Raw genomic sequence first — 26,230 nt, 5'->3', positions numbered from 1 at the left:
TTCATTCCTTGTAAATTACATGTTGAAACTAGCCTGCAGAATAATCTCTATTTCGTCTGACGCCAGTATGCTATTAGAGCTTCAGGCTCTTGGTGATTCACTTTCAAAAACTTTTTGGCAGGACACCATTTTCTAGTGTTTTTTTTTTTTTAAATGCAATTGCTTCCCAAAAAGCATACGATTTCCTAACCTACTTTGAGAAATGAGAAGGGCATATAAATCAAGTGTACGTAGATCGATCATGTAACCAGAAAAACATACAAATATTAATATTGCTGCAATGAACATATAATTGTAAAATTTGTTTAACCCATTTTAAAGTGGGCCTTGGTTGCTGAATCCCTGGATAAATTGAGAATGTAATGCCCCGATCCTAGATTGGTCGGAGAGTTACTAACTGCTGTCACCTAAAATCATATCTTACAATACAGATATAAACTCAAATTTCTCAATTACATAGAGATCTCATTGTTTTAGACCAACTACACCACAAAATTTCAAAATAAATGTCAAACTTCCAAAATACCACGACAACAGAGCAAAATAAAACTACTGAATAAACTCTCCAATAATCAAAGTATCATCTTTGTACTTAATCCACTATGCTCACATAACCTTACCCAAGTTTCCTATTCTTGATCATCAGCTGAAACATCCAAAATATCTGAAAATATTATGGAGATAAGGGGTGAGTTGTTAACAACTCAGCAAGCAAAGAACATATACTAGTATGTAAACATGAGCCTTTTACAGAATTCAGAATATATAGCAAAAAAAAAGTCCATCTTTTTTAAGAAAATTCAGGGTCATCTTGGTCAATACATTTAAAAGGGTTCAAACATTTACAAGATAGCTACATGACAAAGGGTATTTAAGGGAAATGTCAGCACGGTGGTAAAGCACTGAGAGAGAGAGATTGGAGTTGTTAGTCCGAGAAGCAAAAGAGCAGAGGAATAAGGAGATCTCGGCGTGGGCTTACCAACAGGGAATACAACGGACCTGGAGTGGCGTGAGTGGCACTATATGTGCAGGTGGAGGCAACTTGGGGGGGGCTGGCGACGTGCGGTGGCTTCCCGAGATGCAGTGGTGGCTGGTTTACGTATAAAAACACTATGTTTCGAGTGTAGCAGAATAGAGCACTACCATTGGCTACGGTGGTTGTCGTGGTTTGCCGTCAATTGTTTCCATGGTGGTTCATGGTGGATGAAAGGCTGTTGGAGTGAGTAAGATGACTCTCAACTTGAGTGGACATTGTCCATGCATTAGGAAGGGTTGGTGTGTGCGTGGGGTTGGTTTCCATTTGAGGACATGGAGTGGCTGTGGTTGACGGTGGTTGAACACGACTGGGCTTTGTGCTTGGTGGTTCTTGGCGTGGTTGCGTTCAAGGCGAAGGACATACAAGACTGCTTCACCAAGCAGTCTTTCACGGCGGAACGGGGTGTGGTGCAGTGATCTTCATGGTTGGGTATGCTATGATTGGTTGTGGTGTGAAAGGGACTGAGAGTTGAGACCAGGGTTCTATGGCCCTGTATAGCTTAATCTCCACCCAACAACAACTTATCAACCTGTATAGCTTAATAATAACCTAGTTAAAATAATTTCTAACAACTTCCATCATTTCTTATCACACACATAACAACTTCCAAAAATCTCCGTACTGAAACAAATCAGCACACAACACCAATACATTCAACCTATCATGATCAATCCAAATAGCAGTTATATAGTAATTTGGCTAGCCCAACGTCTCACCCTAAAACACCATGCTCATTAACACAACCGCTCCTCTTTAATCCAACAAAAGCACATCAGCTCAACAATCCACCACTCAACTTTATTCATTAACAAAAACTATTCAGCAACCATAATTCATAAAACAATATCCCACGTAACAAAGTCGACTATAAGCCTAAAATTCTGAATATCTTACCTAAGTTCGTGTGCGTGACTTGTGAAATTAAAGAGCAGAAACAACACTATTTGGGGCCGTTAGTACTGTCTTGTGATATAAAATAGTGACGTTAGAATAATTCAAGCACTAGGTCATGTAAAACAGCAACTAATATTGAACAAGGCATTACCTTGCCGCACTTCGAAACGAAATCGGGCAATACCACTTTCTATCGGTCACGGTGGCAATACTAAACGATCCGATGAATCTGAATTTTAGAACGAGTAAGAATAAATGAGAGACGTAATCAAGAGAACAAACAAAATGTGTAGGAGAGATGAAGTTACAGTTCTTTGATACAGCCATCTCAGTGCATAAACTCGAGGGCAACGAGGGTTTGAAGGGAATCGAATACACTCGGACAAAAGGATGTCGTATGGCTATTCGATTGGCAAGGGAAAAATTAAAATAAACACAATTAAAAATACATATAAAAACTGATACCAAAATTCAGGTGGAATAATGAACATAGAGGGATAGAGAAATGTGGGCTTACCGGTGCGTGGAGGATCCACTTGCGACGACGCAAGGCGCTGTGTTGGCATGACACGGTTTTGAAGAGTGATCTATGAGGGAGTGAGTGAGTGAGTGAGTAAGAGTCTGAGTGTGTGCATGAGTGAGATCAGTGAGTGAGTGAGAGAAAACTAGTGTGTGTGTGAGTGAAAACAGAGAAAGGATGAGAGATAAACCTAGAAATTAAAGAACAAAGGGGACAATCGGCAATGACCCTTAATGGTGGAGGTGCACGGCATGGTGGCGGAGGGTGTCCCATGCGAGGAAAAGAGGGATCTCGTGAGAAGAACACGGTGAGGTAGTGAAAAGGGAGAAAACATCACAGAGGGGTGAGAAAGAATGGGGAAGAGCCCTTACCGGAGTTGCTTAGGCGATGGAGCATGTCAGCGACGGCTTCACGATCACACGCCACCAAGGTGTTCAGAAAATTGAAGAAGGAAATTCTAGAGTCTGTTACAGGTGAAATGAAAGATGGAAGAAAACTTAACACATGCAATCCAAAAATATGAGGTAACTGCTGAAATGTGGAGGTAGGGAATTTCGTTGAAGAGAAGTGGGGAAGAAACTAAAGGGGTAAAAAGGAGAAAGAATCGGGGAAGAAGAAACCGAAAGCAAGGGAATGAGGCTTACCAAAACGATGCTGTTTATGGGGTCTTCAGAGATTGAATTTTCGTGGTCTTGGGCTTGGGCCTTGGGCTCGAGTATTAAAAAGAAACTAAAGGAATTTTGGATGTGCGGCAACCGTAGTTGAAGATCTCTACGTGCATGAGAGTGTATATATATATATATATATATATATATATATAGGCAGCTGGAAACCCTAGAGAAAGAAAGGGGAGGAATAGACTTATATACAAATTTGGATGTTGTGTAACTGAACTTGGGCCTTTTCTTGGACTTTTGGGTTTAAAAGTGAGTTGGGCCATTTTATCTAAGAATCTCCTGAGCTTGCCCATATTTTTATGGGCCAAGTTCCCAAAATTTCAAAATTTGCAACGGGCATATTCTCAAATTCTAAAATAATCCAATTCGTCCAATAAATTTTTCAAGTCAATTGCCAAATAAATAGATTACACTTGGTTCATAAAATATTAAATGATTTTAACCTAATTTTCAAGCCAAATAAAAAAAATTCATATAAGGCCAAACTAAGTTTTGGGCCTTGAGTTTATTCCAAGATTACTCGTTAAATTTTACGTGGATTTTCTATATATATTAACCTAAAAGATTGTATAAAACTTGTGTTCGGCTTAGGTTTGATGCTGGGCTTGGGTATTCGGTAGAAACATTTAGAGTAACCGAGATCCAATAATATTAGTCTATGTTTGTTCACAAAGCATGATCTCATTTGGCGAGAATGCTTAGTGGCTAGTACTGACTAAGCCTTTTTTTTTTTTTCTCTCTCTCTCTATTATATCGTTCCATTTGATCACTTGACATAATTTTTTTTTGAATTTTATTGAGTGATTTTAAATGTATTGAAATATTTTTTTACTTTTTTAAAATATTTAAATATATTATAAAAAGTAAAAACAAAATCGGTCAACTTAAACGCGGCAGAGTAGCTTGACTCTTTGGTTGCTTTCTGACGGGAAATCAAGGGCTATCATACTTTTTGAAGTTTCTTTTGGTAAACGCAGTAAAAAGAAAAAGGAAAAAGGAAAAAGGAAAAAGGAAAGATGAAAGAAGATCAATCAGTGCAGAAGTTTCACACGATGTTTGCACGTTGGAAATGCAAAACGCGGAGACACTAACGTACACTGCCTTCTATATCCATTCGCACGATGGTTGGCCCTTTCAACTTCGCCCACACGCATCACTATTTATTGACCATAGACAATCAGCAGCGTTGACTGGACCCCTACTCTTTCTGGGTTCCTCCGCTCAAAATAAATGCGTCCAAAGGTCCTCTGGCCTCCAAGTGATCAGCTAGACTTTTCTCTCTTGAATTCTGTAACATTATTTTCTTGGCCTCGGGACCTGCAACTTTATCTGATATACTTCTGGTATCCCTCGAACCTTTCAGCAATGAAGGTAAGAATCTGATCCCTTTCCCTCGAGCTCTATCTCTCTTTCGCTCTCCTTGTCTCCACCCTTAAAAGACCTTTCTTGTCTCCGAGATGACAAAACTTTATCGGGTTCCCTAACCATTCGATAGTTTTATTTTTATTTCTATGATTCTTTGACTTACAAAATTCTGAATAGAGCTCAATCACGTTTTATGACAGAAAGTGGTTTTGAAAGTGGAACTGCATGATGACAAAGGAAAGCAAAAGGCCATGATGAAATTATCGGGCCTTTCAGGTATAGAGTTTTACTTGGTTGTGATTCCACTTTAAGTCCTTTGTTTGGCTGTCTCTGTATTATGACTACTCCTGTAATCGGCTCTTTTGAATTTTTTCTTAACGTTTCCTTTATTTAAAGAAAGTAACACCCAGTAGATAGTAAAAGTATGCCAGCTGCCAAACTGACAAATTTGACTGGTTTTTGTGTTGTAATTCCGTAGGCGTTGATTCTATCACCTCGGACTTGAAGAACAAGAAAATGACGGTGATCGGGGACATCGATCCGGTTGATATAGTGAGCAAGTTGAGGAAGCTCTGCCGCACAGAGATACTCTCTGTTGGACCAGCAAAAGAGCCTGAGAATCCTAACAGCTGCGTGATCTGTTAATTCTTATATCTTAGGAGAATTATATTAACGTCCAAAAGGACGTTGGTGTACAAGAATAGAGGTTAGTAGGTGATAGTGAGTTGATTGATCTTTATGTTTCGTTGGTGTTGCTTGCGCGCTTGGGATGTTACGTACATTGTTTTGGTTGGTGGGTTTTAAACTTTTACATCAATGGAAGAGTTTTTAGCGCCTGTAAAGAGTGCCAAAATTTGGTGGGTTGTAGAACTTGACCATCAGCTTAATAGCGCCTCTGGTTGGTTTAGGTGGTAATGAGATTGTAAATATCGTACATTTATTTAAAAAATTAATTATTTTTATTTAAATATTATATTTATTTATTTTTTAAAAAATAAATACGCGATTAAGCGTCGATATGAATCGAGAAAAAATGAAGCTGATGCTGTAATAATACCAAAGAGTTGCAATGCTAAAAACAGTCGCCGTTTATAAAACGATGGATCGAGAAAAAAAAGAGAACCTGGCTCATCTATGCCGTGTTGGAGAGAATGTCAAGCGTCGGCTTTACATATTTAAGTTCTAGTTGTGGCTAATTTCCACCACTAGCAGAAAAAGAAAGAAATGTCTCCATCGGTTATATATGAAGGAAATTTGAACTTCATTTCTCTTTGATGTCACTTGGTGGGTCATTTACAACACATCGCTACAATAACACGTACAGTTTGTCTCTAGCAACCGATTAGTACTCATAATGATGTGACTTAAGAAACATATTACACGTAAGACTGTATGCAGTTCGATGTGCATATCATGATTTCATCTTATCACATTACTTTCTATTTAACGTCGTTATCCAACTCCATCGTCTTTATTCATTATGACATTACAAGAAAGAAAAACCATGGGACAAAAGCTGTAACGCCCGCACGAGGTTCATAGAGTTATTTCTAGACATAAAATCATATCTCAAATCTATAAATAAATTATAAATTTCATTTGTTCAAAACAATTATTCCATTATAATTATTCTAATCCACAAAACTTTAAAATATACGTTAACATTCCCAAATATCAAGTTAACAAAACAAAACATATATGCTGGACTTTGGGCAAAGGAAGAGGTCTCCGTTGAACAAGAATTTGGGCAAAGGGACTCAGGCGACTGGAACCCTAGAACTAGCAGTGTCAGCGCATGTCGTTCAACAAATGCCGACGAGGAGCTCTGATTTGACACCGAGAACTATGAGAGAGAGCGGGATCCGAGAGAGAGATAGGTGGGAGTAGTTGAGGTAGGGCTTCAGCAGAAGAATTAAGAGAAATAGAGAGAGTAGTTATGTAGTGAGGTGCATGGTGGGTGTGAAGTGGGGAGAGTGAATTAGGGATGTGCATAGCGAGAAGAGGAAGAAGCTCGTAGTCAATAACGTGGGTGAGGTCGAGTATGTACTTTCTCAGTATAGGTACATGAAATCCGTCGTGTACCCCTGAGAGTGTTGACAGTAGGGCTACCCTATAAGCCACTGGGCCAATCCGATCAAGAATCTCAAAGGGCCCGACATATCTAGGGCTCAACTTGCCCTTCTTCCCAAATCTCATGGCGCCTCTCATCGGTGAAATCCTCAAGAATAACTTATCCCCGACTTCAAACTCTAATTGACGACGATGATTATCTGCATAACTCTTTTGACGACTCTGAGCTGCTCTCATTCTGGCTCGAATGGTCTCTATCTTCTCTATTGTTTTTTAGACCCAAAATTTGTCTTTCCCCTACTTTGTCCCAAAACAAGGGAGATCTACACCTCCTACCATATAGTGCTTCATAAGGTGCCATCCCAATACTAGCCTGGTAGCTATTATTATAAGCAAACTCAACTAAAGGCAAGTGTCGAATCCAGATTCCCCTGAAATCTAGCATACACACCCTCAACATGTCTTCCAAAATTTGAATGGTCCTTTCAGACATACCATCCGTCTGTAGGTGAAAAGTAGTGCTGAAATTTAACCTAGTGCCCATGGCCTCCTATAAACTTCGCCAAAATTTTGAAGTGAAACAAGGATCCCTATCCGACACAATGGACATAGGTATCCCATGCAATCTCACAATCTCATGTACATACAGCTCGGTTAGTTTCTCCAGCTTATAAGAAATTTTGACAGGCATAAAGTGAGCGGTCTTCGTTAAGCAGTCCACTATCACCCATATTGCATCTTGCCCAGTCAGTGTCCGTGGTAGGCCTGTAACAAAATCCATATTAAAATACTCCCCCATCCATTTTGGAACCTGGAGTGGTTGTAATAACCCTGTTGGTCTCTGATGTTCCACTTTCACCTATTAGCAAGTTACGCACTGTTCCACAAATTTGCCAATCTCCATTTCCATACAATTCCACTAAAAAGACTCCCACAAGTCCCGATACATTTTTGTACTACCTGGGTGAACTGTGTAAAGAGAGCGGTGCACTTATTCGAGGATGATTGATTTTATTTTTTCATTGTTCTGTACACACAATCTACTTCCAAACCTTAATATTCCATCTTCGGAAATGCTAAACTCGGATTTATTCCATTTTTCTACTTCTTCCACCAATCTCGCTAACCCTGAATCTTCTTTCTGGACATGCTTAATTCTGTCTATCAAAGCTGGTTGAACCATCAAACTGGCTACCAATGCTTGCTGATCACTAGTAACAACCTCAATAATAGCTTTTTCTAAGTCCATTAATAAGTGGTGTTGAGTGGTAAGAGTTGCAACTGCTGGTTCCATAGACTTCCTGCTAAGTGCATCAGCTACGACATTAGATTTGCCTGGATGGTAGTTAATGGTGCAATCTTAATCCTTGATTAGCTAATTCCATCTCCTCTGTCTCATATTCATTTCCTTTTGAGTGAAGAAGTACTTCAAACTCTTGTGATCCATGTAGATTTCCCATCTTTCACCATATAAATAATGTCTCCAAATCTTAAGTGCAAAGATAACGAAAGCTAACTCCTAATCATGTGTGGGGTAATTTTGCTCATATGCCTTCAATTGTTGAGAAGCGTGTGCTATAAGTTTCTCATGCTGCATCAATACACACCCCAAGCCCAATCGTGACGCGTCACTGTAAACCACAAATCCTTTTCTTTCACTGGGAACTATCAGAACTGGAGCTATCACCAATCTCTTCTTCAATTTCTAGAAACTCTCCTCACATTTTGTAGTCCACTCAAACTTATTATTCTTCCTAGTAAGGGCGGTAAAAGGAATCGCTATTTTTTAGAAACTGTCGATAAACCAACAGTAATATCCAGACAAACCCAAGAAACTCCTAACTTCATGCACATTTGTTGGATGAGCCCACTTAACTACAGCTTCAACTTTCCCGAGGTCTATTGAGATACCATCCTTGGAGATTACAAGTTCCAAAATTCTCACTTCTTCAATTTAGCAAATAACTTCTTATTCTTGAGTGTCCCAAGTACCTGTCTCATATGCTCTTCATGTTCAGTTTTGTTTTTGGAGTATATCAATATATCTTCAATGAACATTACTACAAATTTATCCAATAATTCGTAAAATACCCGATTCATCAAATCCATAAATACGGCTGGAGCGTTAGTTAGGCCAAAAGGCATGACCAAGAACTCATAATGATCATACCTGATCCTGAAAGCTGTCTTAGGCATAAATCCTGTCTTGATCTTCAATTAATGGTATCTTGATCTGAGATCAATCTTGAAAAATACTTGAGTGCCTTGCAACTGATCAAATAAATCTTCTATGCGGGGCATCGGATATTTATTCTTTATGGTCACTCGGTTAAGCTCTCTGTGATCAATACACATTCTCATTGATCCATCATTCCTTTTCACAAAAAAGACCGGAGCTCTCTGTCTACTAAATCTTGCAATTGTTATTTGAGTTCTGCTAATTCAGATGGTGCCATTCGATAAGTGGCTTTGGCTAGTTCAATGGCGAACTTTACTTCCCGCTCGAGTGGTAGTTAGGACAAATTTTCAGGAAATACTTTCGGATATTCTCTCACAATAGGAATCTTCTCTAATTCTTACTTTGGTTCATCCACCACATTGGCCAAGTACCATTGACACCCATCACGTATTAACTTGTCAACCTGAAAAGCAGATATAACTGGTGGAAAGGCACGCACTTTGGAACCAATAAACCGAAGCTTCTCTCCCTCCGAAAATTTGAACACCACCTCCTCTTAAAACAATCAATACTAGTATAACTGGAAGCTAACCAATCCATTCCCAATATCACATCAAACTCAATCATAGGAAAAACTATCAGGTTAGCTGACATTTCTCTCCCCTTAATTGTTATTGGACATCTACACAAAATCTTGTTGCAGGTCACTAAATCTCCTGTTGGGGTTGAGACTATCAAATTGTAATCCATCTTTTTAGCTTCAACTGGGCAAAACTTGACATAATCCATTGAGATAAAAGAGTGGGTAGCCCTTAGTCAAATAAAACAGTAGCTTTATTGAGAAAAGATGGAATAATTCCTATAACTATGTCATATAATCCAAAAAGATAAAAAGATAAGTAGTCCTAAATTTTTAACAAAATTGTAACTTAATAGGAGAATCATAGGGATTATACTTGTGATTACGTCATTCTTGTCCTCAACTTCTCCTGGCGTCAAAGCAAACACTCATGCCAACACAAATCTCCGCTAGTTGTTGCCCTGGTTGTTCGGCCTAACGTTTTGAGGTGGGTTGGGTTTTTGTTGTCTTCTACAAGCAATGTGCATTCTCTAATGAAGTGACCAACCACATGACCCTACTTCCTTTCTACACTACCTAGCGTGCACACGGTTAAAGATCTTACAGTGGTTAATTGAATGATTTCTCTAAATCTGTCTCTGACTTGAACTGCTCCTCTCATTTCTCTTCTTCCATGGCCCTTGATCCATATTAGAGGGTCCTTGTGGAGTAGCTCTCTTCCTCTGTTCTTGCAATTCAGCACCTCTCTTGAGGTTCTGCTAAACCAATATCGTCTTATGCACTAACTCCGAAAAATTCTGAATCTATAGGACCATCACTCGTTCATATATCTTGTGGTCCAAACCCTACTCAAAATTCCTGGCCTTCATTTCCTCATCAGGAATCAGGTATGCGGCGAAGCGTGACAATTCCGCAAATCATGAAGAATACTAGTGCACAGTCATGGTCTCCTGTACCAAGTTGGTGAACTCTCGAGGTGTAGCTTCTCTATCTGCTTTAGGGAAAATCTAGTCAAAGAAATTTAGAGGAAGACCATAAACAAGGTTTATCAACATCTTAAAGAAGGAAGGCCAGATAATCCAACCGGAGCAAACCTCTTAAGACTCTAGGCAATATTGAATTATTAGTAAATTTCATAGTAGCACCATTGGCACCCTCCTTGGCCAACTAATCCGCCACCTTATTACATTCCCGTAAAACATGCTGAAAACGACAATTAATAGTTTGAGCCAAACCTACAATCTCTTCCTAATAATCCTCCAGATACCAAACCCCACACCGCCCTCTATGCCACCAAGATATAACTACCATCGAGTCAACCTCAACAATCACATTGAAAATCTGAAGCATCGTACACAGTTGCAAGCCATTAAGAAGCGCAATAAGTTCCGCTTTATTATTAGAACCAAAACCAATGGGAGAGGCGAACGCTTGCACAAGCAGTCCTAAATCATTTTGAATTGCACCACCAATACTACTAGCGCCCGGGTTGCCAAAACTGCTGCCATCCGTATTCAATTTAAACCACCCTGATGGTGGTTTATGCCACTTGACGACTTGGCACCGCCTCTCTTTCAAAGGAACGGGTTCAATCCGTAGGGTCTCAAGAATCATGCCATCAAAGCGGGATAAGCTAGAAGAAACATCAATCACCTGACAAAGAGAACTAAGCCATGCACAAATGGATCTGACAACAACTTCATGCGAGTCAAATAGGCCCTCCATTCGAGGTAGGCATCGTTTCCTCCAAAGCCTCCAAGTGACTATGATAGGCATAAGACCAATTAGAACACCCTCCTGAGAATAGGACTTAGCACACCTGAACCAAGAGGAAGTCCAAATAAATTGCCGAAGAAAGACTAGATTTTTTTGGAAAAATCTCCCTAAAAAAGAACATGATTAATGTCTTCATATTGACTTGTAATACAACACTCACATTTGAAAACAATTGGAATGCCAATATGACGCAACCGATCATCCACACTCAAGGCTCTGTGCCAAGCCTTCTAGAATTGAATAGTCATTTTTAAGAGAAGACTTTTATGCCAAATCCAAGAGTGCCAATCAAGAAAGGAGCCTCAGACTCTATACAATGCCATGCAAATTTAGTGGAAAACATACATGTCTCTATTTGGATCTAGACAAGAACATCCTTCCCTGAATTATGTCCAGATAAAGAGACCAAAATATCATCAACATTCACCAACCCCACCAAGTTCTCTAGCAAATTCATATCCCAGCTATCTGACAGCCAACACTCTTTAATTTTCAACAAAGGCTGACCTACAATTGGAAAGTCATTAATCAAGGGTCCATTCTCCCTCCATTTGTCATACAAGAAAAAAATATCCCCTTCTCTAACTCTCCACTTGGAATTATTCAACATCAAAGGGACACAATGAGTAACCATTTTCCAAAATCTCGAGCCTTTATCATTAGGAGCCAAGGTCTCGAGCCCACATATTTAATCTTAAAAAAATCTGCCTAGAGAGATTTACCTTGTAGAAGATTCCAAGCAAACCTCATGTGCAAGGCTATCTTAGTGTCCTGGAGATGCCTCAAGCCGAGACCACCTTCTGCCACATGCCTAAACATATGTTTCCAAGCTACCCATTTCTTTTTATCTCTTCCATTTGATTCACCCCAAAAGAAAGAACTATTAGCTGATGTATATTCTTGATTACTACTTGAGGGACCTGTAAAACAACAAATAGGTGAAGGGCCAGGTTGGAAATAACATGACGTAACAAAACCAATTTCCCTCCAGAAGACAATAGCCACATTTTCTAGCCACTGATTTTCTCACTTTATTGACCATGTCTTCAAGGTGTAATTGCTTAAGATGGCCAAGGATAATAGGGACACCAAGGTATTTGAAGGGAAACTGCCCCTCCATGAAACCAGTGCTACGAAGAAGACGCTGCTTACGAGAACAGGAGATTCTATTCTAACAATACAAGGCCGACTTTTGTTTATTAATTGCTTATGCCGACCATCTTTCATATTGACCCAAGATACTTTGAAGCACCCGAACCGACCTTTGGCTTCCATTAGAAAAAATAACTACATCATCATCATACATTAAATGAGAAATAATAGGCGTACCTCTGGCCTGATGAAAGTGCCAAAATCTATTCTCCGCAACACTCTGATGGATCATCCGGGAAAGGATTTCCTACTGGATAATAAATAAATAAGGAGAGAGGGGATCACCTGGTCGAAGACCACGGCCTCCCGAGAAAAAACCTTTTATTGTCTCATTCATCATAACCGAGTACCAAGGACTAGAGATACAAAAGAAGATCAATTCACAAAATTGAGGCGAGAAACCAAACCTCAACATGACCTTAGTCAGAAAATTCTAGTCGACACGATCATATGCTTTTGCCATATCTACTTTTAACATAATGTTACCACCATTATTCTTTTATGTAGAGAGTGAACCATTTCTTGAGTGAGGCTTGTATTCTCAAAAATACTTTTACTTGGGATAAAGGCGCCTTGCTCCAACTAGTCGAGGCAAGAGATTAGTTAATCGATGCACAATTATCTTGGAGCAAATTTTATAAAATACCGAACCCAGACTGATGGGATGGAACGTATCAAAACCTGTTGGAGCATCCACCTTTGGAATTAAAATCAAATAAGAAGCTGTAAAGAACTTGGGAAGAGACTTCGAAGCAAAGAATTCCAACGCTGCATGTCACAAATCATTTTTAACCACCTCCCAGCAACTCTTATAAAATCCAGAGCCAAAACCATCAGGACTAGGAGTACTATTAACAGGAATAGAGGACAAAGCAGCAAATACTTCCTCCAATGAAGGCGCATTAACAAGGAAGGCATTCTCCTCCATAGAAATTACCGAATATATAAGGCCCTCAAGAGTAGGTTGCTCAGCCGGCAGTTCACCCTGTAGAAAAGATGAAAAATAATCTACTGCACCTTGGTGAATACTCTCCGGAGACTCAAACAACACACCATTCGGCCGGATAGCTAGAACCCACTTACGCCTTTTATTGGCTAGGCAAGCATGAAAAAATTCAAAATTTCGATCGCCATCTACCGCCCATTTTATCTTTGTCATTTGATTCAATCGAATATCTTCCCGACGCCGCCAAGTCTGCATTTGCCACCTATAAATCTCTATCTAAATTATCATCCCAGTTTAATTGAAGTTGCAATTCCAACTCCTCAACCTGATTTTCAAGAGCAGCAATCCGTTGCAACGTATAATCGAAGACCCTTTTGTTCCATTCCCTAGAGGCGACTTTTGTCTGTTTTAATTTCATAACCAAATTCTGAATGGCTGTACCACCCCTTCGAGCTGACCAAGCGTGTTGAACACAATCTAGAAAATTCTAATTTTCCACCCACATCTGTGGAAACCGAAAAGGGGCTAGACCATAAGAGCAAGGATCTAGTTTAAACTCTATAAGCATAGGAGCATGATCCGAAGTAGAGCGAGGCAAATAAGAGCAAATAGCATTCGAAAATACCGCAAGCGAGGAGGTATCCATCAAAACACGGTGCAACTGTGCCTAAGACCAAGCAAGGCCATTTTGTCCATTGCACCAAGAAAAAACATTCCTCTTCGATGCCATTTCAATCAAACCCCATGTTGAATCCAGTTATTAAAATCCTCCATAGCTATAAGAGTTCGACGCCTACCTCTTCATCGCTCTGAATAATTCCGGATAATATTAAAATCACCAACAAAAATGCACGGGTCCGAGCACATATTCTGAATACTAAGAGAATCCCACAATACACGCCGATCAACCATGGTACATTTTGCATAAATAACTGTGAGCAGGAACTTTTCAGCCCCTTCACCTACTTGGAGAGAAACATATTACTCTCCCATTCGAACCAAACTTACCTCCAGAGTACTATCCCAAAAAATCCAAATTCCTGCTCCCCCCAACCTCATTTGAAAGAAAATTTTCAAACTTCAAAACATGACCCAATCGCCTAGCAGAATCAAGGTTTTGACAAGGCTTCAAAAGAGCAACAATTTTCGGCCTCAACTAACCAATCAACTTTTTAATCTACCATTCGAAGTCCCAATGCCTTGAATATTCCATACTAAAATGAGATTAATCATTGAGAGGGATTAGATACTCGAGCAAGAACTCGAGAAGAACTTCTCATTTTAACAAACGTCTTTTTCTTATATTCTTTTACCTTCAATGGCCTCAGATTCTGTGAAGTAGTCTTTATCTTGTGGAAAAACTGTAGGGCATAAATCAGGCTCTGGTTTGGAAACCTAGTCCTCCAAAATTGGCTGATCCTCATTTAATTCATCTATCGGTTCCATAGCAACCCCTCAGTCTCTTGGCCAACAAACTGGGCAACAATCAAAGACTCCCTCTCAAAGGCCTCCAGCACTAAATCAGAAACAACCCCAGGTTGTTGTTCCAGCACGGGTTCATTTGCTACTACCGAACTCGCAACAGTAACCATATCAACATTTTCCTTAGAAACCTCTGTTTCCTCTATTGTGCCCGAAAGCACTCTTGGTTCAACATCACATTCCCTAGCCACCTCTATCTCAGGAATTATCGGATCCTTTTCAATGGCCTTTACCTGCACCATGGAAACAATAGGCGCTGAAGCCTAATCTTTCTGTGAATTACCCCCCGTTGAGTCAATTAAAGAAACCTTCACAACTGCACTCGGCACCACAACTGCACTCGGAGCTGCAACTGCACTTGAACCCACCGCAAGTTCCCCACTAACAGCCATCTCTTTCTGCCCTTTCTTTCCTCCCCGAGCCTTCCCCACCTTCTCAATATGATCAGCCCAACACGTTTGTGAGTTATGGCATTGAATACGACACTTACAACAATACACAGGGAATGTATCATAGACAACTGCTTGTCTCTTACTAGATGGCAAGCCCGGTGCTCCAATCCAAGAATGAGAGAGGATCTTTGGCAGCATCAACCTCAACACACAGCCTCGCCCCATTTGTTCTCGTGGCATAGCGCGTAAGATTATCCCGACGAATGAAAGTACCAATTGGGGCCATAAGAATATTAAAAAAATGCTTCACAGTAAAAATTTGGAGGAAGTCCCGGAAGAGAGATCCATACCGGTACTCGAGATGGTTCCTCATCTTCCATGAATTCCGGGGTCCAACGAAACACCCGATAAAAAATTCCATTGATCTCACAAACATCTCTCGACAACGCTTTCGTGAAACCGGCCTCATTGGTCATACATACAAAAACGTTCCTTGGCCTTCGCATGGAAGAAACAACCAGAATAGATAAAAGGCCCTAGCGAGTTTGAATGAATGCACGGATTGCATCCAAAGCTGGACGCTGCTTCAAAAACTTAAGAATCACAGAGAAGCAGAATGGTTTCGCTGACTTCGTAATCTCCTCATGTGAAAATTGAAAGTAAACTTCTCCATCCAGCATCTTCGGGGGTCTAGGAGGCAGCACCATCTCAGGGATAGACTGTGAGACAGTAGCCACCAAGTCAGCAAAAGAAGGCCTCCCGGCGCAACCATCTGTGGCTGCCATGCAGCCCACTGTGAATGATCATGGAAAATGCAAGCGGCAACCCTAAATCTCACATAAAGAGAAAAAGGGGTAAAAATAGAAACTTTCAAGTAATTTTATGCTCCCTGTTTTTTTTTTTAAATGTATAAAAAAAATAAATAATAAAAAAAAGAAACAAAATATATGTATAAACAAATATATATATATATATATATCAGATAACTATTTAAAACAAGTTCAAGTTTTTTTCCAATCCTAACCATATCTCTAACCAACTCATATCACTCTTATTACCATATATAATCGTAAACCTGACATCGCTTAAAACTCACATACATCTTTATAATCTAAAACCTTAAAGTTATAAATTTAATTCCTAACATTTGTCGAGTCTAAAAGCTTAGATCCCATCAAAATCAATCATAAAGTTTGCAGAAGTTCAAACTTAAATATCCACATGATCATCTTTATAGTCCTCAAGTTCCTACACTTCCAATCTGAAATTTACTTTCCAAGAATCCACAGATATCTAAACCTCATATGTTTATAGTCTGCAGAACCTCAAACTTGGCGTTGATACCAACTGTAATGCCCTGACCTTGGAGGTCCAGTGAATTAACTCCTGTCACCTAATAATCAACTTCACAATGCTATTAAATTTACCAAAAACTCAATATATACACTTCCAACGGCTCTAAATCAAACATCAATACTTCAAATCCTTTAACACACATGACCACCTATCAGATCCTCAATACGATAAATCAGATAAACTAAATCAACATCTCCACATATCTCAATGAAAATAATAAAATAAAATAAGGTTTACATAAGTCTCTATAATCATCCAAAACATATTGAAATGCGTCTACTGAATAACTAAATCCACCAATAGCACTAGTAGCCGATGGTACTCATCTATTATCCTCAGCTCATCTTGCCCATGTACTCTATTACTGATCCTTAGCTAAAATATTGTGAAGATAAATGGGTGAATTATTAACAACTCAGTAAGTAAGAAACATATACTAGTATGTAAACATGAGCAATTACCAAGTTTGAAATGCAGAAAAAAATATTTACTTTCATAATGCAGAATCATAATATTTGTTTTCAAAATGCATAATCAACACATATTATCAAAATAATAAAGCGAAACTTTAATATTCAAAATCCATTGGCATATCACAGTCTGAGGCCTCATCTTCATATCATATCAGAGCATCACATCAGGAAGAATACCATGTTTATCCTTCATGGTAGGGTTATAGTTATAAACCACCATTATACACATGGCAGGGCCGTATACCACATTTAACCCCTGTGGTAGGGTTACAAACCATTATTATACTTGTGGTGGGGCCGTATGTCATTATTATACCAATGACAGAGCCTTAACAGAGATCGAACAAAGGCAACATCGAAACCAGATCATATTTAGATATAGAATAAAAAATTCATGCCAAGGTTTTCAGATGACTCATAGTATAAAAAAAAAGTATTGAATAGCTTTTGATCATTTCACATATTCAAAATAGTGTAGTCAAAACATTTTCATTTAATCAAAGCGAACTTTTATATCTCATATTTATTCTTTTTGCACAATTTAGAAACAAAATGCGATAAAATAAGCTCATATCTACATTAGTCATGACAGAAAATACTTCATTCATATACAGATTCCATGAATATGTAGAACACATATCTGAGGTTGTTTTTAGGTTTCTTTTCAAAGCAAGCATGCATATTTTAAAAATCAACCTCCTTTCATTTCTTTTATGCAAAGTCTAGTATAGAAATCCCGCTTACCTGATTTTTGTATATTGTCTATGTCTTGAATCTGCACTCTAGTTGTATCACAACCTAAAACAGTAAACATTTACTATAAAATTAATAATCCAAACAAGTATACCACTAAACTTACTTAATAAAACCCCAAACCAGCCCCTTTTTAATCCAAAATCCACCATAAGATAAACCTGAACAACCACCTCTTCAAACTTCAATATTTAAACCACTAAGTAATTTCCACCCAACAACCACTTATCAACTCGTATGGCTTAATAATAATCCACTCCACAGCATCATGACAAACTAGTCACATAATGCCCCAAACAACCAAACATTTCTCCCAGCCAACTACTTAACATAACACCATACCATTTACAGATCCTACCATTAAAAAATAACCTAGTTAAAAATATCTCCAACAACTTCCATCATTTCTTATCACATACATAACAACTCCCAAAAATCTCCTTAAACTCAAACAACTCAGCACTCAACACCAATACATCCAAACTATCATGATCAATCCAAATAATAGTTATATAGTAACATGGCTAGCCCCACGTCTCACCCTAAAACACCATGCTCATCAACCCAACCGCTCACTTTTTAATCTAGCAAAAGCAAATCAGCTCAACAATCTACCACTTAACTTTATTCATTAACAAAAACCATCCAGCAACCATAATTCATAAAACAATATCCCACGTAACAATGTCAACAAGAAGCCTAAAATTTTGAATATCTTACCTAAGTTCGTGCGCATGACTTGTGAAATTAAAGAGCAGAAACAATATTGCTTGTGGGTGTTAGTACAGTCCTGCGATATAAAATAGTGATGTTAGAGTAATTCAAGTACTAGGTCATGTAAAACAGCAACTAATATTGAACAAGGTATTACCTTGCCACACTTCGAAATGAGATCGGTTAATACCACTTTCTACTGGTCACGGTGGCAATACTAAACGAACCGATGAATCTGAATTTTAGAACGAGTGAGAATAAATGAGAGACGTAATGATGAGAACAAACAGAATGTGTAGGGGAGATGAAGTTATAGTTGTTTGATATAGGAATCTCATCGTAGAATCTCGATAGCAGCAAGGGTTTGGAGGCAATCGAATTCACTCGGACAAAAGGATGTCATATGGCTATTCGATTGGCAAGCAAAAAATTAAACTAAACACATTTAAAAATACACATAAAAACAGATACCAAAATTTAGGTGGAATAACAAACATAGAGGGATAGAGAAACGTGGGCTTACTGGTGCGTGGAGGATCCACTTGCAACGACACAAGGTGCTGTGATGGCACAACATGGTTTGGAGGAATGATCTTTGAGGGAGTTTGTGAGTTAGAATTAGAGAGTGAGTAAGAGTCTAAGTGTGTGCGTGAGTGAGTGAGGGAAAATTAGTGTGTGTGTGAGTGAAAACATAAAAGGGATGGGAGATAAACCTAGAAATTAAGGGGAAATGGGAAATGTTCACCAGTGTGTAAAAGGGGCAATCGGCAATGGCCCTTAATGGTGGAGGTGCACGGCGTGGTGGCGGAGGATGTCCTATGAGAGGAAAAGAAGGATCTCGTGAGAAGAACACGGTGAGGTAGCAAAAAGGGAGAAAACATCACTAAGGCGTGAGAAAGAACGGGGAAGAGACCTTAATGAAGTTGCTCTGGTGATGGAGCTTGTCAGCGATGGCTAGGGGTGTAACCAGTCCGGTCCGGTCCGGTTTTGGATAAAATCTAGGACCGAACCGGTATGTACCGGTTTTGTATTTTTCAAAACCGATTACGCACCGATTACCCTCTTAAACCGGTACTTCCGGTTTTACCGGTTTCTGGTCCGGTCCGGTCTGATTTTCCGATTTTTTTAAAATGTAAATTTCACAATTTGTCATTAAAAATTTTTTTATTAAAAAAAAAATTGATTTAAAAAAAAATTGTTTTATACTTTTATTGATATATTAGACTATATAATAGTATTAATATTAGACTATTGGTATAGTTATAAGTTATATATTAGTATTAGTTATAAACTTTTATTGATTTAGTATTAAACATTTTATGTAATAATTTATAAATTATAATAAGAAATTATTTCATATATGAATATATATGTTATATATAAAATTTCACATAAAAATTTATAATTATACATTATATATAAAACTTATATATATTAATATTTAATATATATAAAATATTTTGTATAAAACTTATATATAAAAATATTATTTTTTATTTTTTTTAATCAACCGGTCCGGTCCGGTCCAAAAAATTCCGGAACAGGAACCGGACCGGAACCGGCCGGTTTTTACGTTTTAAAAACCGATTCCGGACCGGTTCAAAACCGGTAAAACCGGTCCGGTTCGGTCCGGTCCGATCCGGTTTTTCGGTTTGAGTTTACATCCCTAGCAATGGCTTAACAATCACACGGCACCAAGATGTTCAAAAAATTGAAGAAGGAAATTCTAGAGTCTGTTACAGGTGAAATGAAAAATGGAAGAAAACTCAACACATGCAATCCAAAAATATGAGGTAACTGCTGAAAGGTGGAGGTAGGGAATTTCGTTGAAGTGAGGTGGGGAAGAAACTAAAGGGGAAAAAAGGAGAAAGAATCGGTGAAGAAGAGGTCGAAAGCAATGGATGGAGGCATACCAAAACGACGTCATTTCTGGGGTCTTTAGAGGTTGAATTTTTGTGGTCTTAGGCCTGGGTTGCAGCTTGGGCTTTGGGCCTTGGGCCCGAGTATTACAAGGAAACTAAAGGAAATTTGGATGTTCGACAACCCTAGTTGAGAGAGATCTCTACACATCACATGAGAGTGATATACATATATATACTCGGCAGCTGGAAACCCTAGAGAAAGAAAGGGAAGAAGGGACTAATATACAAGTTTGGATGTTGAGTAACTAAACTTGGGCCTTTTCTTGGGCTTTTGGGTTTAAAAGTGAGTTGGGTCATTTTAACTGGTCTAAGAATCTCCCGAGCTTGCCCATATTTTTATGAGCCAAGTTTCCAAAATTTCCAATGGGCATCTTTTCAAATTTTAAAATAATCCAGTTCGTCTAATAATTACTCATTAAATTTCACGTGAGTTTTCCATACATATTAACCTAAAAAATTGTATAGAATTCATGTTTGGCTTAGGCATGATGCCGGACTTGGGTGTTACATAGAAACATTAGAGCAACCGTGATCCAATAATATTAGTCTATGTTTGTTCGAAAAGCATGATCTCATTTGGCGATCGGGCCCGTTTATTTTCAGAGATGAGATGAGATGAGTTGAGATTAAAGTTAAAAAGTTGAATAAAATATTGTTAAAATATATTTTTTAATATTATTGTTGTTTTGGGATTTGAAAAAGTTGAATTGTTTATTTTATTTTGTGTGGAGATTTGGGAAAGTTGTAATGATGATGTGAGATGAGATGAGATGAGATGAGATGTTTTTGGAAAACAAACTAGGAGTGGCCAGTACTGCACTACTAACTAGAAGTTCTTTATAATTCTTTTCTCCCATTGATGGACTCTCAGCTTGCACGAGGTTGTGGTCGGAAGATCAAGATGGCTAAGTAAGTCAAGGTCTACTCATGAGGAATGAGCAAAGTATACCAAGTCAAGGTCTTACTATGGGCCATACGAAACACGGTAATAGATTTGGTTCCTTCCTGACGCGCAAATACGCAATTATCGTACCCTGCCTTCTATATCCACACAATGGTTGGCCCTTTAAACTTTGCCCACACGCATTACTATTTATTGACCATAGACAATCAGCAGCGTTGACTGGACCCCTACTCTTTCTGGGTTCCTCCGCTCAATATAAATGCGTCCAAAGGTCCTTTGGTCTCCAAGTGATCAGCTAGACTTTTCTCTCTTGAATTCTGTAACATTATTTTCTTGGCCTCGGGACCTGCAACTTTATCTGATATACTTCTGGGATCCCTCGAACCTTTCAGCAATGAAGGTAAGAATCTGATCCCTTTCCCTCGAGCTCTATCTCTCTTTCGCTCCTTGTCTCCGCCCTTAAAAGACCTTTTTTGTCTCCCCTAACCACTCAATAGTTTTATTTTTATTTATATGATTCTTTGATTTACAAAATTCTGAATAGAGCTCTATATATCATGTTTTATGACAGAAAGTGGTTTTGAAAGTGGAACTTCATGATGACAAAGGAAAGAAAAAGGCCATGATGAAAGTATCGGGCCTTTCAGGTATAATAGAGTTTTACTTCGTTGTGATTCCACTTTAAGCCCTTTGTTTGGCTGTCTCTGTATTATGACTACTCCTGTAGTCGGTTCATTTTATATCTTTCTTAACGTTTCCTTTATTTAAAGCAAGTAACATGACCCAGTAGATAGTAAAATTATGCCAGCCAAACTGACAAATTTGACTGGTTTTTGTGTTATAATTCCGTAGGCGTTGATTCCATCACCTCGGACTTGGAGGACAAGAAAATGACGGTGATCGGGGACGTCGATCCGGTTGATATAGTGAGCAAGTTGAGGAAGCTCTGCCCCACAGAGATACTCTCTGTTGGACCAGCAAAAAAGGTTGAGCCGAAGATGGATGATATGGCCGAGCTTTTGAAAGTGTACCAAGCCTATAACTATAATCCTTACAAGGCCACACATTATTATGCAGAGGAGGAACCTAACAGTTGCGTGATCTGTTAATTCTTAAATCTTAGAAGAATTATGCAGAGGAGGTCTCTACTGTACAGTAGTAGGTGATAGTGAGTTGATTGATCTTTATACAAGTTTCGTTGGTGTTGCCCGCTTGGGATCGATGTTACGTACATTGTTTTGGTTAGTGGGTTTTAAACTTTTACATCAATGGAAGAGTTTTTAAAAAAGCTCCTCTGGTTGGTTTAGGTGGTAATGTAAGATTCACTCATGAGTTAGGTAAATATTGTGCAATTTTTTAAAAAAATAATGGAATTTATTATTAAAAAATTAATTTTTTTTATTTAAATCTTATATTTATTTATTTATTTTCTAAAAAATAAATGGGCGCCACTTGTGTATTATATAATTGTAAATATCATTTCTAACTAAAGGATGATACGAATCTCTCCTTGGGCATGTAAATTTCAAATGAAGCTAATGCTGTAAAACCAAAGGGTTGCAATGCTAAAAATAGTCACCGTTTACAAAATGATGGATCGAGAAAAAGTGAGAACCTAGCTCATCTATACCGTGTTGGAGAATTTTAAGCGTCGGCGCCTTTACATATTTAAGTTCTAGTTGTGGCTAATTTCCACCAGTAACAGAAAAAGAAAGAAATCATGTCTCCATCGGTTATGAAGGAAATTTGAACTTGATCTCTCTTTGATGTCACTTGGTGGGTCATTTACAACACATTACTTTCTATTTAACGTCGTTATCCAACTCCATCGTCTTTATTCATTATGACATTACAAGAAAGAAAAAGCATGGGACAATAGCTGTAACGCCCGCACGAGGTTCATAGAGTTATTTCTAGATATAAAATCATATCTCAAATTTATAAATAAATTATAAGATCTCTGTAAAACGTAACTTTCATTTGTTCAAAATAACTATTCCATTATAATTATTCTAATCCACAAAATTTCAAAATAAACATTAGCATTCCCAAATATCAAGTTAACATAACAAAACAAATATGCTAGACTTCAGGCAAAGGAAGATGTGGGAGACAGCAGTGTTGAACAAGAGCTCGAGCAAAGGGACTCAGGCAACCGGAACCCTAGAAAAAATAGTGTCAGCGCACGTCGTTCAACAAATGCTAACAAGGAGCTTTGATTTGACATCGAGAACGACGAGAGAGAGCGAGATCCGAGAGAGAGATAGGAGGGAGTGGTTGAGGTAGGGCTTGGGCAGAAGAATTAAGAGAAATAGAGAGAGTATTTATGTAATGAGGTGCATGGTGGCTGTGAAGTGGGGAGAGTGAATTAGGGACGTGCATAGCGGGAAGAGAAAGAGGCTCGTAGTCAATAACGTGGGTGAGGTCGGGTATGTACATTCTCAGCATAGATAAATGAAATCTGTCATGTACCCTGAAAGTGCTGGTGGTAGGGTTACCTTATAAGCCATTGGGCCAATCCAATCAATAATCTCAAAGGGCCCGACGTATCTGGGGCTCAACTTGCCCTTCTTCCCAAATCTCATGATTGTAACAGCCCGCTAGAAATTCATTGAAGGAATTTCTATTGACTTTAGGAATCTCGTGAAAAATCCCTTAAGTTTTTACGAATCGACCTATTGCATAGGTTTTAGTCTGTCAACATAGTCAGTGTTATCACTCACTATGCTGCTAGAAATATGAGTTTTATTTATTTGAGGTGGTTAGAAGTGTCAGAATGCATTATGGTCTACGCCATTACACTCAGTGGATTATTTAGGATTTTATGGCACAATATCCTATTTTCATAATTCCGGACGAAACGTCTGTTGGAAATTGTGAAATTATTTTTAGGGGCACTTCGAGGTTAAATTTCGGTAAAAGATTTTCACTAAAAGTTAATATGAATATTTAGGAATTTTTAGTACTAAGTTTATGATTCACTTTTTCGAAGTGAATAGTAACCTCGGTAAGCGCACCAATTGCAGTGTTTCGAAATCACAGTGTGGAATGTCCAAATTGGATTAGAGAAGTTTTATTTGGACACTTGGCAAGATCTTAGCCACACTTAGTGAATAATTTTAGACACTTGGCACCATAAGGAACGTTTGTTGGATTTGAAGGAATCAAGGTGTGAGATCATGTCGCTTAAGCAAAACTTTGTTTCATCTGCTCAACCAAATTGTGCCAGATCAAAGAGGTTTTCAATCCTAGTGAAATTCTAAATGGTGGGAATCCAATCGAAAGCCCAAAAGCATGGTTGAAATCGAAACCCTAAACGGCTTCCCCAAAACCCTAAAGTTGGCCTCTAAACATTTTCTAATCCGATTTCTAGCATTGTGTTTAATCACTTGATTAAATCACTTCCACATGCTATTAATCCTTCAAATTTGTGTTAGAACATCATTATCCAACCTTGTTAACCTTGAAAAATCGATTGGGCCAAGTGATATTGGATTTGGGCTTGATAGCAACCCAAACCCTCTTTAAACCCCAAATTTTAGGCCCATTCGGTTTAGGCCCTTTAAGGCCCACGAATTTGGTCACCATAGGATTGCTTCATGGCTAAGTTTTGTACCCCCACTTGGCTGGCCAGATCTGTACAAGCAGAGCCTAGAAGGTTCTTGAAAGACATAGCTAAAGGGCCACCTCACTCATTCACTCTTACACTCCACCTTAAGAAAAGATCTTGGTCTGATTTTTATGAGAAGAAAAGGCCAACACTCAACCATTCCTTCAGTCCTATCACTTTACATAGCTTGTGTAAGAAGCTCTTCAGTCCACTTCCCACGAAAAAACAACTCTCCTTTACACTTTTCCTTCATAGAACACAAAAGACACTCTCGGACAGTTTTTCGTACCTCTTTTGAATGCCTGTTTCGAAGCTTTTGTAAGTATTTCCTCGCAACGTTTCCTCATTAAAGTTGTTTCTTTTGGAGTCTAGTTTACGTGGATATCTTATTTGTTCCATTTGGAGATCATTTGATTGGTAAAAAGTTGTTCAGACCCCAGAAAGGTCATTCTGGGCGATAAACTGGAGAGTGTGTTATATTTTGGAGTTTTTGACCAAGCTAATGATTAGATCTTGGTCCGAAATTTTTATGGAGTACTGTTAACATGTGTATATGATTATTGGTTGAGGATTTGTTGCATGATTAAAAGTTTTGGTGAAATATTTTCTTAGGTCTAGAAACTTAGAAACCGGAAGAGGAAAAACAGTTTCTGTTTTGAGAAAGTTTAAATCTTTTATGGTTTAATCTTATTCCAATGGCTTTGATATTTTATTGGAAGATCCTAAGCATCTTATATACATGTTAGAATGTTATTTTGAAGATATTTGATGTTAGTTTCGAACATATGAAATTTTATGCAAGGAGATATTCGGTTAGGCCAAAGTGATGATGTTCTTGGCTAAATTTATGTTTTGGTTGATGTTTACCCATGTGATCTTGAGTTTGAAGCTTGTATCTGTTTTAGGACACCTTTTTGAACCATGTGATGTTTTGGTTTGAAGATCACTTCTTTATAAGTCATGGATCAAGAGGTTGATCAAAACGAGTTAGAAACAAAATTCTGTTTTGAACTTAGAAGAGAAACCAAAAAGTTCAAGTATGGTTTTAGTGATTTTGATGACTTTTGTTCATGATCCAAAACATGATTATTCTTAAGAATATGTTATGAGTGTAGTAGAAGAAAAATTTTGGTTTAATCATGAGTTTTGAGATTTGAAAGAATTAAAACAAAAAGCAAAGGAAATAGCCTTTGTAAGTTTCGGCCATATAGAGTTTTGATGGTTGTGTTTAGTTTTAAATTTTTCTGAATTGATTTTTGAGCTTAGGAAAAAATTTACATAAGGTATGTAAATTTTGGTGATTTATGGAGTTAGGATGCAAAATCCTTATGTTAGGGGTAAAATGGTCATTTTCCCACATGTAGAGGGTAAAATGGTAATTTTACTCTAAGTTGATATTTTTTTCCATATTCCTAATTGTCAGTGATTA

At 38.2% G+C, this 26,230-nt stretch overlaps 1 protein-coding gene across 3 annotated transcripts in view; it reads left to right on the top strand.

Moving 5' to 3' along the window:
- Positions 1-4,342: 4,342 nt before the first annotated feature.
- LOC109004502 (heavy metal-associated isoprenylated plant protein 39-like) overlaps positions 4,343-26,230 on the top strand; it is a 42,748-nt gene continuing 20,860 nt past the window's right edge. The window contains exons 1-3 of one of the 3 annotated variants that reach the window (XM_035686803.1): positions 4,343-4,498; positions 4,693-4,768; positions 22,044-22,563. In XM_035686803.1, coding sequence (XP_035542696.1) covers positions 4,358-4,498; positions 4,693-4,768; positions 22,044-22,300 — 474 coding nt within the window. In that variant the 5' untranslated portion in view covers positions 4,343-4,357 and the 3' untranslated portion in view covers positions 22,301-22,563. Of the gene's footprint in view, positions 4,499-4,692; positions 4,769-21,435; positions 21,592-21,762; positions 21,839-22,043; positions 22,580-26,230 lie in introns of those variants that run through there. The other 2 variants (XM_018983064.2, XM_018983063.1) reach the window with 2 other exon arrangements.

Source organism: Juglans regia, chromosome 16, assembly GCF_001411555.2.
Source record: "Juglans regia cultivar Chandler chromosome 16, Walnut 2.0, whole genome shotgun sequence".
Lineage (NCBI taxonomy): Eukaryota > Viridiplantae > Streptophyta > Magnoliopsida > Fagales > Juglandaceae > Juglans > Juglans regia.
This window is presented reverse-complemented; position numbering and strand designations above follow the sequence as displayed.